This window comes from Triturus cristatus, chromosome 1_2 (assembly GCF_964204655.1).
Source record: "Triturus cristatus chromosome 1_2, aTriCri1.1, whole genome shotgun sequence".
NCBI lineage: Eukaryota > Metazoa > Chordata > Amphibia > Caudata > Salamandridae > Triturus > Triturus cristatus.
In genome coordinates, this window is record NC_140580.1 from 900,746,118 (window position 1) to 900,764,463 (window position 18,346).

General features: G+C 42.9%; 1 protein-coding gene across 1 annotated transcript in view; it reads right to left on the reverse strand.

The window, feature by feature from the left end:
• LOC146868266 (taste receptor type 1 member 3-like) overlaps positions 1 to 18,346 on the reverse strand; it is a 33,590-nt gene continuing 15,244 nt past the window's right edge. Inside the window, exons 2-4 of the mRNA XM_085624099.1 lie at positions 12,715 to 12,933; positions 4,090 to 4,213; positions 1 to 938 (exon numbers count right to left, since the gene is read on the reverse strand). Coding sequence (XP_085480225.1) covers positions 1 to 938; positions 4,090 to 4,213; positions 12,715 to 12,933 — 1,281 coding nt within the window. The remainder of the gene's footprint in view (positions 939 to 4,089; positions 4,214 to 12,714; positions 12,934 to 18,346) is intronic.

Below are 18,346 nucleotides of genomic sequence, written 5' to 3' on the forward strand. Positions count from 1 at the left end.
TCATTCTTTTGGCCCCGGGTCAGCAGGAGTTGTGTCACCTGGATTAGTCAAGGTCTCCTGTCGGAAGCTCTGAAAGTAGAGGTGCACGTTAAGTTCTGGTCTGCACATTATGATGTAACACCGCGGCATGAAGTAGGCCACAAGAACACCAAAAACACTTATTAACCCTGAGCCGACTTGGAAGAATGGGACATTCTTCCCCTTGGATGTCACATGGACAGGGATGAAAAATGCCCAGGCAATGAAGTAGATGAGCATGGAGAAGGTGATATTCCTGGTCGTGGGGTAGGTTTTACCTGGGCTGCGTCCCATGAAGTTCAGCATGAAGCAGGTGATGGCCAGAAGACCATTGTGAGCGATCAGAAGGCCGAACCCGGTTAAGGAACCCTCTTGGCACTCGACTAGAAGAGTGGATGCTGAAATGTTGGGGTTTTGAATCACGACGGGTGGATTCCAGAAGTACCAGGAGAAGCAAAGTCCCACCTGGATGCACAGGTTCATAAGAACAGAGACAAACATGTAAGAAGGGCCACAAAGGCAGGTTCTGGGTAAACTCATGCTGGACACCTTCAGTGATTTTGAAAGAAGCACTGAGAGACAGACGGCAAAGCTTCCGGAAAACAATGGCTGGCGGATTCGACACTGGAGAAGACTTGGTTCACCAATGAAGAAATAGAAGCTGCAGCAGACACATGTTAAAGAGAAGAGCATCAGGAGTGACGGGAGGCATCCTGCGCTGTGGACAGCTGGTGTGTGGCGGTTCCGGATGAAGATGACTGCGATGGCTGCAGTGAGCAGAAGACCAAGGGCTGTCAGGATGGCCACCAGGATGCTGGCAGCATCCTCCCAGCCTGGATACTCAAGGGTCCGATCCCGGCATTTGGTGCTCTTCTCATCAGACCACTGGTGGGTGGGGCAGGGAGTACACCTATGCGGGTCTAGGAAAGACACAAATGGAAGGAATTTAAATAATGTAGAGTATTTCATGGATAATCCAGTTATGGCAATACTACCTGGATAATTCAAACCAATCAAGCTGCTTTTTTAATATTATTTAATATATAATTTTCATAGAACCAATGACAACTTCAAATTAAATGTCAGATATGTAGCAATCTCGTATACAGAGAAAAGTTTGCAAGTCATTCAAGTATATTTCGTACAAAAGAGTCACTTTATATACATCTTGCAAATGGTGTCAATCCGTCTCCCTCTATGTCATAGCATCTGCAAATATCAGTGCAATGGATTAAGCTTCACACAGCAACATAATAGTTGTCAGATTTCTCTACCTACTCCAGATGTGTCCTCAAGTATGTACGCAATATACACCATACAGCTACTGATAGGGATCTGATGTGGAGAGATACGTTCCATACATCCCAAGGATGAATATTGTCAAGATGGATGGAGGAAGTTTGTTGCAGAAAGCAACATTTCCAATCTTGTAGTATTGTGGAGACATCTCTACCCTAAGATCGGCCAGAAGAAGCACCCGAGCCATCAGTTTTCTCATTGGCCTTGGTACCGCAGCTAGAAAGCCCAGTAATGCACCCAGAGGAGGGATGGTGACCTTAAAATATTTTGACATGTCACCAGAAATATTGATACAATAGTCTTGAGCACCAGGACAACCTCACTACAGATGTAGACAGTCAGGCTGCTGAAACACACATCTGAAACAAGCGGACTCCTCACTGGATTGTTACTGTCATTCGCGTCAGTCATAGAACACGTGTGTCAGAACTTTGTAATGCAATAATTTATGCCTGTAATTCAAAGAGATGCATTCAGCCTGGGACCTCTCAAATGTTCAGCCCATAATTTCCGTGCGGGGTGTGTAATGTACAGACAAACGTTCACTAACAAACTATACAGCTAATACACACAGTGCTGCCTGTATGGGCCAAGTATTATTTATGCTAATGGGGTTTATTTAGCAGGTTCTGCAGGAACATTGCAGCATATGTCCCTCACTGCCTATTGTACCTGAAATTTGACCATCATCTCGAATGGGACACATCTAAATCACCCCTTCAACGATGAAGTGACAGAAATAAGACCTCCCCAGACAAATTGTCCAATCTAGATCATTCTCTTTTTTCAGTGCACCCAACACTCTTTCCACAATAGCCAGGGGAACATGGAATTACCAATCTGCAGAACAGCTGGAGAATATGTAGAGCTGTAGCCTGTTTTGCTGCCAGCTGATTTCCAGGTCCATGCAGTACATCACAACATTTGCATTAGCCAGGCTGGTTTGGGGAGCTTGTCAGCCGCCATGGATTGAAATGTGCCAGTGTCTGATTGGTCTTCAACAGACAGATGTGGATTGCATCTATATGGACGATAACAGTATTTTGCAAAGTGGGTTTATGCAACAAGATAATATTATTTTAGGTCTGCCACCAAAAATCCCTCCCTTTTGAATGGAAGCGATAAGCTGGCCCGCTTAGGGCATGATTGTTTATCTGCTCATTTTCAACCTTGATGAGGAGCATAGTTTTTTTAAATGCACTATTCTGCAGGGTTGGTAAATTGATAAATAAGTATAGAAAGGTTGGCACTCTCACCATCTTAAAGATAGTAATTCACCTTGCTAGGGAAAGCGGGAGCTTGATCCAGTGCTCTACTTGGGATGTGAATTGTTCCAGTGCAGGATCATAACTGTCTGATAAAACCACTTCCTAGTCTTTATGTGCACTTTGCTAGGTGTCCATCTCTATGATTTGAAGTGATGGCTCACTGTCAGTAATTTTGTCTTCAAACCCACGTCAGAGTTCCTACTGGGTCTTTAGCCTTCACCGAATCTATGTGCCTCTGTGTCTTTACTCAAGAATCTTACCTCAGGGTCAGTTGTCCCTCCAAATGACAGATTTGTCTGACTAATTTCAGCAACTGTGGGGCTGCCATGTTTTTCAAACACGTCTGAAGATCAGATACAAGCTTGTCTTGACAATTCAGTTGATCCCTAATGGATTTAAGTGTTCGGGTCCGCTTTTGCAAACATATTCTGAGAATATGCACCCTGCCACATCTAGCAGACTCTCTGCCTCTGATGGAAACCTAAACCTCACCAGCAGGTAGGATCCCTAAAGTTATTCCCTTGTACAGTAAGACGGGAGAGTGATCCGAGAGTGTATGTGGCAGATAAGACACACCATCCACCCATGGTGAGAAGTGTTCTGCCAATCGCCACATATATACCCTCGAAAATGAATCTTGGATCAATGACTAGAAAACCACACATGTTCTTCTCCATTATGTGGATTCCACATGTTTTCTAGATTGAACATCACTATCAACAGAAGGAGGATGCCCTGCACCCTGGTGGGGTGTGCCACATGTGTTGTGATTGGTCACTGTTATTGTCCAATATAATATTGAATATCCCAAAAAGTATATGAGATGTATTATATTGATGGCTCACATACAGTACCTTGTCAAACGATTCTGCCAAGTCTGTTTTTAGAGAGTAAATTGCAAGAAATATGATGGGAAGACCTCAGTCTTGTCTTTTATCAACAGGGGTTCCTGATTTCATCACCTAAAAATGCTACAGAAAGTGATCCCTCTGCTCCCGAAAGGGAGTAGAAGATCGGTGAGTTGTGCTGTTTTCTTATCCTGCTGCACCTCTTTGTATTTAGGACTTCCAAACAATGTGGTTCAAAGCTTGAAACAGATACAAAATGTTGCATTTAGAGTGCTGCTAAATTTATCTCCGGAGTGCAGTATATCAGATCATTTAAAGACCCTACATTGGCTCCCTGTCCAAATAATTATTAGGTTGAAGAGTCTTTGCTTGTATCATAGAGTTTTGCCTGAGAGTAGAGTTAGGGCCTGATTCACAAAGGTAAACTTAGAGCTGGCTGAACTCTACATATAGACCTGAAGTGTAAGTGTAAACTTGAAGTCGAGGTTTAGACCTGAAGTCTACGTAAGTCTACGTTTAGATCTAAAGTCTAACAGTCCTGCCTGTGCTTATATTAATTTTGTGTTTGCTCACAATTCAATGTATGACTTTTAAACTGTGACCAGTGACCCTAAAAGGTAGTTGATGACCTGAAGCTAGTTCTTACCGGTGCTTACCATCACTGATGTTCTGGAAGAATCCAGCCGGACAACTCTCACATTCGTAACAACAAGAGTTGTATTCCTTCACCCTCTTCATCTGGCCTGGCTGACACTTTTGAGAACAATTGGATGGAGGGGCCTCAGAAAAGAAAAAGAAAAAAAAATATTTATGTTATTATCAACAAAGAAAGCACATTAAGTTACACTCAGTATATGGAAAAACATACTTTGCACAAACCATTCTTATATTTTTAGTAAATTCACATGTTTATTTAAACATTCTTTTTAGGTCTCGCCTGCGACAGCACATGCACTGCATGCGCTCTCGCTTCCTGGAGATATTGTATACAACAAGGGGCTTGAAGCCTGCCTACTGCTTAACATTCGTTGGCTTCACTGTCACTCTTATTTGCTGCATTCTAATTGGCCAGTGTGTGGTGGCTTTACTTCCTCTCCTTTTCGCTGGAGCATGGACTGAGTACTGATCGCTTCAGCTTGATTGCTGTCTTTCCTCTGAGCGCGTTGTGATTGTGGTGTCATTTTCATTTTTTCTTCTTCCCTGTTGTCCTTGTTGAACCTCTTGCCATTTCTGGCTATGTTTTACAATGCCACACACACTTCGAAGAAGCTGTTTTCTCCTTTGAAATGGATGTTTTTTGTTCCAAAAAATGTTATCTGTTTTTATTGTGACAACAGATGTTATCTGCTTCCAAATGTACTTTCACTAAGACATGGACATGGGCGCAATTGCTTTCCTTATGTCATAGGACTTTTCTGTTATGGAATCTTTTGCCAAATGACATGGTTATTTTTCTTTTTCATGCAAGGGGAGATTAACTGGCTTGCTCAGAATTACCAAGGTGTTGGGCCGAGATCTAACAAGAAATGGCAAAGCAAATAGATCTCGCCTTTGAGACTACTTTCTCTGCTATTGCCTTTTGTTCCTGTTGTACAGCATGGACATTGCTGACTTTGGCAATGACTTGTAGCCATGCAGTATAGCAGTCTGGCTGCAGAGCAGCATGGCTAAAATAGTAATTAAAAAAGAGACTATGATGCATCCAGCGCTAATGCGCTTTAAAAAAAGTGCACTAGCCTTGACTGCATAATAGTGCTTTTTAAAATTAGTTTTGGCTACACTGCAAAGCAGTCAAATTGCAGAACAGCATGTCTACAAAACATTGCCAAATCCAATAACTCTCATAGTTGAGACCAATTGGCTTTGCCATTGCTTGGTTATTGAACTGACTTTGTCCATCCTTGACTCTTTGCCCCTTACAAACCACACCCCCACGAGTAACAACTACCAGTCCAGGGAATATGTTTCAAATTATTCCAGACCGAAGTGGCTATGCCCAGTAGCTAACAATTCACCCAGCATTTTCTCACAAAAGAATACCATATACCATTGCATTCCACTGTATGCATGGCAGTGGTTAATTTGTAAAAATAAAAAGTGCAGGGGCTCTCTTCAGGAGGCAACTTGCACCAGCCCATTTCTCTTGTTAGCGCCGCCTAAAACAGAACTCCCGTGCCTACCAAAAATGAATGTGTCCATGCTCCAATACCTCTGGCTCGAGTTTGCGCTATAAGCGCCGGCGTTCATGATTAAGCGACGGTGCTGAGCACTGGACACCTCCAGCTCAAATTAAGCACTGATGCATGGCCAACTGATGTTTCAGAGAAAGCATAATGATGTATTAAACCACCAACGCAAAAAATCTTACTCCAACATAGTTTTGACCATATGTTAAGAATTCACGGTAAAGCATGTGACCTAGATGGTGGCTATCCTTCTGGGGGGGGAAACATCGTTCACATCGCGGTGTTTACACCGCAATACCTTTACAGCGCTGATATTACAACGTATGACTTGCGCTGGATGGCGCTCTAACATAAGGAATAGTATGATTTACTAATCCAACACCTTCCCCACTCTACGTAGACTGGAGTTGGAATAGTAAATCACACTAATCCTAAATCCAGCGCCCTCCAGCGCAAGTCGTTGTAACGACTTGAGTTGTAATGCCTGCGTTGTAAAGGCATCGCAGTGTAAACACCGCGCTGTAATGTCATATATTCTTCTGGGGTGGGATGTCCCCCATGTGCTTTAGATGGGGAAAGACCTGGAAGTCCCAAAAGGGGAGTAGGGGGAGCCAGGATTTCCTATTAATCTAGAGGCTGGGAGGGGGGGGGGTGTCTGGTGTCTTAATTCAGTTTTTAAAAATAAGTAAACCCAATCATTCCATCAGCACTCACCCATCCTAAAAAAACCTTGGAGGTGTATGCTATGGGACAGCTTGGCTGCAATTGCGGTTTCTCGAAGCGGAGCCTTTTACTTGGTCTGAGTATGGCAGCACAAAATGGAACCAGGGAAGGGCATGAAAAGCAGAACAGGATAGTCCAGCTCTTCAAGGGGTGTGGCTCAATCATTTTGTGCACGATGCAGAAGTCAATGGACTGTAGATTAAAACGGAATGTGTAACAGTGGATTTCGTAAACTGAGTTCACCACGAACAAGCAGAGATTTACAAAGGATGAACATGGTGAAGTTTTACAATCATTTGAGTTGTACTATTCAATTACCAGATTCTTACTTACATTTATGTATGTGCTAGCCAATGAATGAAGGATATTCAAACCTTGAACAAAGATGGATGACATTATCATCAGCATCTGTTTTGTTGGCATGGCTCCATCGAAAGATAATCATGATGCCTCTGGGTCTGGAGCACCTGTACAGGTGATCACCATAGAGATGGCTTTCATTCAAAGCACCAAATTTAACGTAAAGATTCAGGGCCTTATTTATGAGAAGTGACGCATCGGTGCGTGAAAACAGCCATGCGTCACTTCTCAGTGCGCCCTCCTTGCGACATGATTGATGTGTCATATTTACTGAATGACGCATCATGTCGCAAGGAATGACAGATACGTGAGTATTACTGACGTATTTGTTGGCGCAAAACTGACGGAAGCGTGACGCAACTCCAGCAACGCAGAGGAAGGGCTATGAATATAGCACTGCTTCACCCTTACCCCTGCTGTGAGGCAGGAGTAAGGATTTTACACAATGGCATCCTAGAAGTGGCACACTGAAATCTTATAGATTGCAATGCACCACTTCTACGAGGCTTGGATGCGGGGCAACGCCCACCCTGCATACATTATACCTGAGGCAGGTATAATGTAGCGCAGGGGTTTACAAAGTGACGCATCTGCCTAGATGCATCACTTTGTAAATAGAGTGCAACATGGCACATGTTTTACGCCACCGGTGCGTCCCAAAAATGGACGCACCGGTGGAGCTAAAGTGTTGCGAGGTCTCATAAATAAGGTCTTCAGTATTCCACTGAACTTCACATAAAGGAAGCCATATAAGTTGTAAAGAATAGAAGAGGGAGTGGAGTAACGGTCTAGGGGATACGTTTACGTTCAGTGCTAAGGGATTTGTTTACAGTCACCCCAGTCAGTGCTAAGGGATTTGTTTACAGTCAGTGCTAAAGGTCTGAAGATTAGGGTAAAGTTCAAATCAGGATCAAGGTCTACAGTGTGCAGAAGTAGCGTTAATGGTATGGCTAAAGTTTAGGACTCATCCATGTGGTACTTCTTTGACTACAGAGAGAGAGAGCAATAGACAGAGAGAGAAAGAGAGAGAGAGGAAGATAGAGATAGAGAAAGAGAGAGAGTAAGAGATTTTTAAAGTACAGGATAAGAATTATACCCATCTCTACAGGGAGGTCCAATGTTTCTAAGCATGGCAATATAGTGCTTTGTTAAAATAATAAAGTGCAAAGTAATACATTCTTCTACAGATTACTATGAACCTAATTTCATCCTCAAACATCTCATTATAGAAAAGAAAAGCCCATAACTTTTTAAACAAATTGCACAGCCCCATCCTTTTAGAAAAACATTCCCCACAATGTATTGGTGCGGTCATTTTTGCACTCCGTCTGTCTACAGGAAAACCTCAGATGATATCAATTACTAACTGGCTAATTACGAGTTAAACCCATAGTGGCAGTTCGGCTAGTTGGGTTGTTGGACTGCCATAGGACCGCTGCTGGCATTCTTGCAGTGGTCTGAGGCCCACAATATGCTTGGCGGTGCCGCTACGGCACTGGCAAGTATATTGCGAGTTTTCTAAAGCCACAGTTTTCATGTCGGTGAGTCCGCCATGAAAAGTGTGGCAGTGAGGAAACTAAGAGGCCCCTACTGTTTTCACCCCCAGTTCCAGCAGGGCAGGGACTGCACAGGCCATACGGTGCTGGAACGCACTGCGGCTGTGCCTTTCTAAGGCTTACATACAAGCCTTTGAAAGGCACCTCCATGGAACCACCACCACAGGACTGCCCACCAGGATTCTACTCGGAATACAGTGGGCGGTCTGCATACGGTTTCGGCAGTCTTGGAGCGGGGCGCTGGCATGGCGGCCCACTCCAGGACCGCCAAACTCATAATCAGGCGCTAAGCGATTACAGAACTTGCTACTAGGGATCCCTTAAAAACGAAATAGTCTGATTCTCTTTGAATTACTAGAAGAGCTACAGCATCCCAAATTCAAGTCAATCTTTTCTCTGGTGGGATTGTAATCCAGATGCTAACTTGGAATAAATCTTTGTCCCAAAATTTCTCCAACAATGGACAAAAAAAAATGTGTTTCCAAGACTCAGATGCCTGCCTGTATGAAGTGCATATCTTGGGAGCTTGCCACCATTCATGTGCACTCTTTCAGGAGTAAGGTTTAATTGACACATGGTTTTGTTCTGAATCCTCCTTAATTTGTTGGCACTCTGTACCATGTGCGTATCCAGGAGGACTCAGCTCCATTCCTGTTCAGTTATTTGTATTCCAGATTTATAATTGATTTAAGCACTTAAGGTTCTGGGAAATATTGCTCTCTTATTGATTTTTTAAAAAGTTGGTTGTACATATTGGTATTTTGCTCAGTTTCATGGTTTAGTCCAAAATAACGCCAGAACTGCAATTTAAAAGAAAAAAAACACACACACTGAAAGGCTCCTGCAATGCAGAAAAAGTCGAAAAACTCCCAGGAGAGGGGAGGAGTGCCCAGGAGAGTTCAACAATTTCCCTAGTTCCCCAATTCTCAACAGCCGTCTCGGAAGGAGATTACGTTTCTTCTAAAGGAAGTCCATACCTTCAAACGTTCCCAGCTAATGTCATCTGTAAAGGTGCAAAAATATTGAAGCACCAGAACTTGCCAATTTTTCAAGCATTTGAAGCTCCTAAATCTAGCCAAATTCACAATGCTACACCATCTGCTGCCAAACATTTTTATAATGACACTATTAAATGACCAGAAACAACACCAAATAGCAGCCTAAATTAAATACTTTACTGAAGGTATTATATCTGGCGTGTCCATCCTACTAAATTGAATACCCTTTTAAGCTTTTGTAGGCTGATGCACCAGCTCTTCCTACCTAAAAAAGTGTTCCTGGGACAACCATTTAGCTTATGAAGAAATAAGGATTTTAGATGCACCGGGAGGACATGGAAAAAATTTGCATTTTGCTCAATAATATTTTTAATCAAATTAATCAATTGGTCTAATGAAATATAAATCTTTTCATTTAGAAATTGTACTTAACAAAACTTAATAATTCATATGTGCAACTTTTGAACAATTTTGTTAACTGCGATTCCCTGACATTTAATGGATTTTGAATAATCCGTTTGTTGGAGAACACCTAGCAGATCACATTGCATATATGGAGAAGGATACACTTGATTTTTGCTATATTTATACTGTACAAAAGAATATCCTTTTATTTGTTTAAATATTGTGGAGGGATTGACTCAGCCCATATATAAAAAAGAGCAACATTGTTTGCAAAGGACCTTTCATGCCCCTATTAAAGTAGGGTTACGGTGTATTATAGGATCTGTGCAGATTTTCCTGCCTAAGTGACTAATGAAGGAAGAAAATAATTAGGGAAAGAGTGGGCATCCCGGATAGCTCCTTCTTAATCTTAAAACTACCACAAGATGCTGTTAATTACCGATATCAGCTCACCAAGTCTGTGGGTTCTTCTCTCACTTTTATTGCTATGAACGAATCTACGATATGGGTGGTTCAGACTTTCAGTAGTTCTATGAATCTTTCATGCTCTTTATCAGAATTGTTTTATCCCTCAAGAGGCTCTTTGGATAATATGCAGGCCTGAACAATTACTACTCACATACTATAAAATGCTATTTAAAAACTACATGGGGAGGTGCCCTGTGTTTTCTATGTGGACATCTCTGCCTGATTACGTAGATCACCACACATGTATGCCTATGTTTTAGTGGTAAACAGGAGTGTGGGAAGAAAATGGGGCATACCTACACAAAACTTTAGGGATTAAGGAAAGGATAAGAAAAGGGTTTAGAGAAGGGGTTTAGGGTAAGCCAAAAACCCACCCACAAAATGATAAACCCATTACTAGTTACAACTTGCACATCTAAAGGAACAACAACCAAAAAGAAACAGTTAGACGGTCATAAATGTGTTCCAGCTCAGACCTGGAGTAAGTCTCACACTGACACATGGCTACTCATAGGTCCTGCAGCACACTCCCAGAGCAAACAATAAAGAAGGGGCTTTAAAATGACAACCCATGGGAAATAATGTTACATTGAATATTTCAACTTTTAAACTATTTATACATTTTAGTTAATGTTAAACAAAACTATATATAATTAAAAAATGCAAGATTTTTTATTATAGTTTTTTAAACCTTTATAAAATGTAAAACTAAATTTAGCCTAATTATTATAAATGTTTGTTATTAATTTAAATTAATTCTATACATAACCTTTAGTAATTTTTAATATGTGTTAAATAAAAATAAATATTTTACCATAGGTAAGAGTAAAAAAAAAAAATATATATATATACAATAATTAAATATTCAAACTAATATTCAAACTAATTATTGTTTAATATACCTTTAATATAATAGTGCTGCAATGTTTTTTTATTTGTCCTAGGTTTAAAAGAAAACTTTTTTACTTTTCCTTATAATTTACCATAGGGAGACCTCCGCCTACAGGTGAAAAGATACTAATATAACTTTACACTCGTAAATTTGGCTTCACTCCCTGGTTTCAGAGGGTGGGAACAAGCACATGTAGTAACGTTACACTCGGAAGAGGTGAATAGCTAAACATAGTAACAGTACTACAAAGTGTAAGAGTGAGTGTGAGTAAATTTACAAGTGTAAATTTATCATCAATGTTTCCGTCTTCTTAGGCTTGTCTTAGTAGAAAAGAGTCATATTCTATTTTTGTATGTGGATCAAAACAAGCGTTGAGCGTTGTTACAGCCATTGCTAAGTTGTCATTTTTTCTTGTCTTTGGAAGCCTTTTGAACCATCTTCAAAGCATAATGAAGGAACCTGGATCTCTTCATGGTGTCTTTAACATTTTCATGCCCCTTAGGAAGTTATTCAATGTTGATGCAACAGAATCCACTTGACAACAAAGGTAGAATGTGGGGGTGTAAAAGCTTATGCCAACAGGCCTCATGAGGTCCTCTTACCTCCAGCATCATCTTCCTCAAAAATAGTTACTGTGGCTGCAGGTGATATGGCCTTGGAACATCACAACACATGTGCCTGCTGGTCCTCAGGTCAGGCAAGTGGCTGGATCCTCCACGCCATCACCGCCAGTTACTACAATGTGCGAGGGCTCTCAAAGGGAGACATGATACCTCAGGGGGAAGATGAGAGAGCTGCAGGCAGCACCAAGAACATATACTGGGTACAGTTTGTGACTGCCTGAATGTGTACAGCAGTCTCTTTGAATGAGATAATCTGGTAAAAGTGCTTTATTTGAGCCGGTGGTTGCAGTTGGGGCTCATCGGCACTCATTTTTGGGGATTGGCACTTATTTTTTCTCTTCAGTCTTCCACTCACAGCACGAGAGAAAAAAACTCCAAACGGCGAAAGAAAAAGGAATAGAAAGAAGAAAAACAGTCACAAATGGAGAAAGCAGGATTGAAAAATAAACTGCAAGAGTAAGGTAAAGGGCCACCGAGGGTCTGGTGTTGGATGAAAGAGGCATGAGGTGAAAACAAGACTTTGCCGTCCTGGTACTCGGTATTCGTAGCTCTGGCCGCCGGCTTCTGAGCAAGAGTTTGGGCCCCGGGTATTTTGTGGGCATCAGTTTGCAGTTGTGATTTCCTCAGTAGCTGTGCGATCATCATTAAAAGTTGGTCTCTGGTATCAGCAAGTACAGCGTAGCCCTTCAAGGCTTTGCAGAAAACTGCCTAGGGAAGAGTGAGTGTGCCTCAGGTCAAATGTGAGCCTGAGGGCTAGTTTGCTGAAGGAGAGAGAGAGAGAGAGATAGAGCGAGAGATAGCTCACCTTGAAGCAGTGTATTCAAGTTAACTAACAAGCACTCTGTCTCCGCGTAGTACACACAGAGTGACAGAGTGAAAAAGAACTGTCTGGACTGAACCGAACACTCTCAGGTGGATATGATGTCGGAAAATGCTGTCCATGTCGACACTACTTAACCTATGAAGATAATATGCGCCTACTAAACAAGTACTGGTTATTCTAACAACATCATATTGCACAGTCATCAGAAGATATTGATGACCTCTCAATCTAGTCTGTTTCTTCTCACCTCATCACTTCCTGTGAACCAGCGAATCCCATCTCCGTTGACCTGCAGTGAGTTCTGCGTTGAGTCGTATTGTCCAACCACGTGAAATAAAGGCACGTGACTCCTTCCCCTCCAATCCCACATGATGAGGTCATAGCCCACTGGCAAGTCTCCATCCTTGCTGAAGTAGACGGGTTGCGAGCCAATTGTTATGTTCACCTTGGCCAACTCCACTAGTAGCTGCAAAAGAAGAGGAATATTGGAATAATAAAACAAGTGCTTATACTGTTTTTCCAAGCAGTGCTACTGTATACAGCCAGGGCCGGACTGGGCGTAGCGGGCATCGGCCTTTTTCCTGAGAGTCTGGAAGGGTAGGGGTCGGTCTCAGCAGTGGAGCAATATTGCCACCAGTAACAAAAGCAGCAGGCCTCCACCCTTCGCACCCCCCCCCCACTCCCACCTCTCAGGGGCTGGTCCTTCAAAATATAAGGGTTGCTTTGGGTTCCCAGTTCGCCCCCGTCCACAGCTGCATGAGGGGTTATATTTGGGCCATCTCCTCATGTAGTGAAAAAGATGAGGAGCGGGCAGCTGTGTATGCGGTGGACAGACAAAATGCATTAAATACTGAAGTAAAGCTGCAACCAAATTTCTGAGTTGTGAGTTGTTACCAAGGACTCTGGTCAGCAGATAGGCACCCTGCAAAGTGAACCTCTGCAAATGTTCGCAATTTATCAAACCAGTAGAGAAAAGCTGATCCCATAGGCTCACCCTTGCCCACGTGCCTGCTAGGAGTCTAGATCAGTCTGCCAAAGTGGTTGGTATCCACTCTTAAAATCACCAACTAGACGAAGATGGGTATTCTGAATGTTTGTTTATCTTCTTCACTTCTCACATGATGTGTAATCCCTGTGCCTCTGCTCTGTATCTTATTTTTATGTCTAGCCTCAACATGAGTCTCAACAGTACAAAAACGTGTCTATAAATTGTCATTACAAAGAAATGAATAAAAATCCAGTGAATTCTTCTGTTTGAAACTGAAAAGCTAAAGTAGTAACATGTTTCGGCTGCAATGCAGTAATCTACTTAGACGCCTTCTTGAGGACACACTTTGCTGTCCTTTTCAAACCCTACTTCCAAATATTTTTTTTAAAAAGCCATTACCCAAAAACAAAGAACAGCCGTGCTCATCTGATATGCTGAAAAAGGTAATTTAGGTATTGGCAATCACCTCCCCCCACTGACAGAGATCACCACGCCCAATTATTGTACAAAATCACCCATTAAGGGTCCTCACTTAAAAAATGTTTTTAGTTTTGAACTTTGGTATGAGCGAATCCTTACGTGCTACGGAAACTCTAAACCCTCACTTGACCTCATCATTTCTTTCTAGCTTTCATAAATGGAAAATCTGCTGTGAGTCAACTAACTCCGTGGGTCAATGCACCAGCTGCAGACCGCTGTCTGCAGTATGTGCATCAAATATTCAAACATGGGCTCAACACTTGTTATACATTAATTAATGAAACAATGAACACTAAGGGCCTCATTACGGGTTCGGCAAACACGTTGTGGCGGGCAAACCACCGGCAAACTACCGGACCGCCTGCAGTATTACGACTCTGGCGGTCGCACCTCCACACGACCACTGCAACTGCAGGGGATCAAGGATACCGCAGTGATCGCGCAGCGGTCAGGAGCACTAATTTGCTGGCGGTGCCACTGCTGCAACACCAAGCATATGAGAAGTTGCCTGTCCACTGCCCTTTTCATGCCTGTGAGCCCGCCATGAAAAGGGTGGCAGAGAGGCTACAAAGTAGGCCCTAACAGGGTCCCCTGCCATGCCTGTGCCTGGGGGTGCATGCGGGAGGCACATGTAGTGCCCCCCTGGTTTTGCACCCTCATGTCCCACATGGTGTGGCAGGAAGGTGCAGTCGAGGACTGCAAAAATCATAATAAGGCCCTATGTAATAACAACATCTGCTGTTTGCGATACCTTTACCAACATTATAACAGTCCTGAATGGCAACCCTAGAGACTCGGTTAGAGTGAATGACATTCTCTTGGAATCCTTTGACTTAGGGAATGGAAAGGAAATGTTATCCACTCTGACCAATCTTATTATTGGCTGCTGTAGAAGCACTTCTATCCCAGTCTCAAACGCATTTAGATATATTAAAATTTGAGACAAAGCATACAAACCGGAGACCACTGTGGATGATATCCCATTATTCACACCTGACACATCATATTCTATCTTTATATCATAATAAATAGTGAACGACTAGACAGAAGACTTGGCATATGCCCTAAATAAGGTTAAGACTTGGGTCCCTATTCTAAACACCCTCTGCACGTACAATGTGCTTGGAAACACTGCCCTTAGGTCAGTGGTCAGTTTGCAAAAAAATAAGTGCTGGGGTTCTCATCAGGAGGCAGTGTGCACAAGCCCAATTCATCTGTTAGCACTGCCTAAAACAGAACCAACTACTAACAATGAAAGTGAAGAGAGGATGTGGTGTAATGGCCAGAGCTGCCGACTTCGAAGCTGGAGAACCAGGTTCAAGTATCGGCATCCACTCAACATCCTGTGATGATTCTGGGAAAATCACTTAATCTGTGTTGATGATTAAGTGCTGGTGCTGAGCACTGGAAACCACCAGCTCAAATTAAGCACTGCCTTAGGTTAAATAACTTAAAATTCCTTGGAATATGGTGCACAACTTGACCAGGCACAATGAAAAAGAGATTACTCAAAACATTACGCATTTGGTCTACCAAGCGTTTATCCTCTTAGTGCATAGGTGACGTGATTGATGTAGCGCCTAAAGGTTTTGAAATTTGTAGGGGTGCATCATATTCACTGTTAGTTGGCATCCGCACATAATCAATGTATATTTAGATGTGTTGTGCGAAATGTATTAAGAAATGTATTAGCTATATCGCAACATAGAAGTGTTAGAGATGTGAACACATATTGTGAATGTATTCAGTAAAATGCATGACGATTAGTTTCCATTCAATGCAATGTATTAGGTTAAACGTGTGACATGATTAACCCCTTCGGTGCTCATGACGGAACGGTTCCGTCATGAGCCACGGTTGAGCTGTGCTCATGACGGAACCGTTCCGTCATGACCACGCCCGCGCAAGAAACCGTCAGCACAGCGGCGGAATTTGCGCAGCATGGAAGGGGTTAAAATTACTCATGTAGGTCGCTTATTCATGTATATGAAAGTAAAGCACTAATGCTTAGAATGTAATTTAATAGTGTGTTTAACCGAGTAGAGGCCCGAATGCACATATATCGTTTAGAAGAAAGGCCTGTTATTTCTTATGTTAGCTGAACGCGGTAGGCCGCAAATGATTTATTCTGGTAGAGGTTTTGGGCTGCAGTAAATTGTAAAGTTTAAAGATGCGAAGTATTTTTCCATCCCATGATCTCACCGCAGGTGCAAGGACAGTTGGTTCGTTAGTAGAAAAGGTCTTTGTCTAAGAGTTGAATTATGGGGGAAGCCAGGCATGGGAGTACTTTGGAATGTGCCAATCGCAACTCCTAGTGCGGACGGTGTCTGGGACCCAAGGCCAAGCTGATGGACGATGGAGGATGGACAGCTCTGGATGGAAAATTACTGGAAGAAGACCTGGTCGAGGAGGTGTGCCGAAGGGCGTGTTCTATGATTTGGGGTTTTGTATTAGGGACAGCGCCCCGTGGGTTGAGCAGAGAAGAGGTGGGCGAGGAGCTAAAGGAGCATTTTAGATCAAGCTCTCTCTAAGTGAAGACTTCTTAGGAAGTTTTACTTCTGACACCTTTTCACGATTTCTTGGGTCTTAAGGGAATGTTAAGCAGGGATGTCATCTAGCATAGAGTAGGGACAGAGATGCTTTTGTTTAATGATTCCTAATATCGACATTGGCTTGGTAGTTATCTACCTCATGCTTTTAGAAGTTGTACTTTTGTTTATTTTTTAGTCGAATGCGGATTCTTCGTAGAGTAGCATTTGTGTTAGTGCCTATTTACCTGTTGTGCCTTGTGCTAAGGTGCTTGTATCTGCAGATGTTTTTGTTGATAATAAAATCTCGAGAGAAATAGAGATTGAGTTTCGAGTCCTTAATTATGTCAAATTGCGGAAAATATTCTCTGATAATTGTGTTTGCTCCCTCTACGCTATTGGGCAAGTAAAAAGGTTCAATCGACCAGAGTGGGTTCTTGGAGATAAATGGAAAACAAGACAATTGGGCCCCAGCAGTTGGTAGCAGAGTCGGATGGTTACTTCCGATAGCGAGGGACGATTAGAATAGGATAAGTGATCCTTGAGACCCATAGACGATAAGTGATGGTGAATCATCAGACTGTGAGCAGCAGACGACGGCGGATGATGAACATTGACGGCGAGTAGCAGTGCGGCAGGAAGCAGCAGTTCGTGGAGTATGAATAGGATGAGATGTTGTAGATTGCGGTGTTGATTTGTTGTGTGATGTCTTGCGGAGTTGGAGTGAATGTTGAGTGATTGTGAGATCAGGCTGTGAGCGCGCGCAGCCCGGGAATTGTGGTGTGGAAGACACCCGTGGTAGATTCTGTTGACCCCCCAAAGGAGATCGTGAGGTACCATCGATCACCTGGACCGAGATAGGGGGAGCGAATGTGTGAGTGCATGACAGCTCGACGCTGGTCGTGGGTTGCTGTGTGTGGATTTGGGTATTTGTAACCTATCAAGAGGCGATCTGTCTGGCCGGACGGGGACAGACAGTTGCCAACTGAGGTCAACAATTTCGAGAGACTGTGGACGAACAGTCAGAGGCTGTGGACGGACAGCCAGAGAAGTAACTTGTTTGGGACAAACGGTTATTTCAGTGTATGAATGGGACGAGTGCAGGCGTGAGACGTAAAGAGTAAGGAAAGGGAACTGCTGCGAACGAAGGAAGGTGACGTCAGAGAGTGTCGCGCTGTTATAGGCTGGTTGGTGTTAGTCGCGCTGTTATGAGAGGGTTCGACATCAAGAGGTAAACAGAGTGTGGGATCGAATTTTGTCAAACATGAAGTGTTTTCAGGTTTTTCGAGAACTGTGTAGAGGTGACAAACATGTAGTTTCTCGAGGAGGAGAAGAAGCTCCTCCTGAGGATACTCCAGCACATTACATGGCAAGGAATGTGGGATTGCATACAATAATTTGGCTTGAGAATTGGCATAAAATGACTCAAAATGAAGGAGAATTAGCATTCCCGAGGTATGGCTCATTCAGGTTAGCAGTGTTGTACCAGTTGAAGTCCGTGATGGCGGCTTTACGACCTTTGCCAAGGCCAACACAATTTGAAGCACTACATGCGTGGATTAGAGCAGCGCATGATAGAGAAAGAGGAAGAAATCAGGAAAGGGTGAAAAGGTCGATCAGGGCTTTTCAGGATGCAGCGGAGAAAAGATGGAGAGTACAGGCAATAGAGGGAGATAAACTGTATCCCTTATTGATCACTTCGGAGGGGGTAAAGAACGTAAAGTCAGAAGATGAGGATGATAGTGATACCGATGATAGCCTATTGGAGAGGTTGTTATCAGAGAGACCACCTCCGTATAACCCAGAGGTCCCAGAAGAGACGTTGGTTCGGATAGAAGAGACTAGAGGAGTAACAATCCAACCAGAGACGAGAGTAGAAGGAA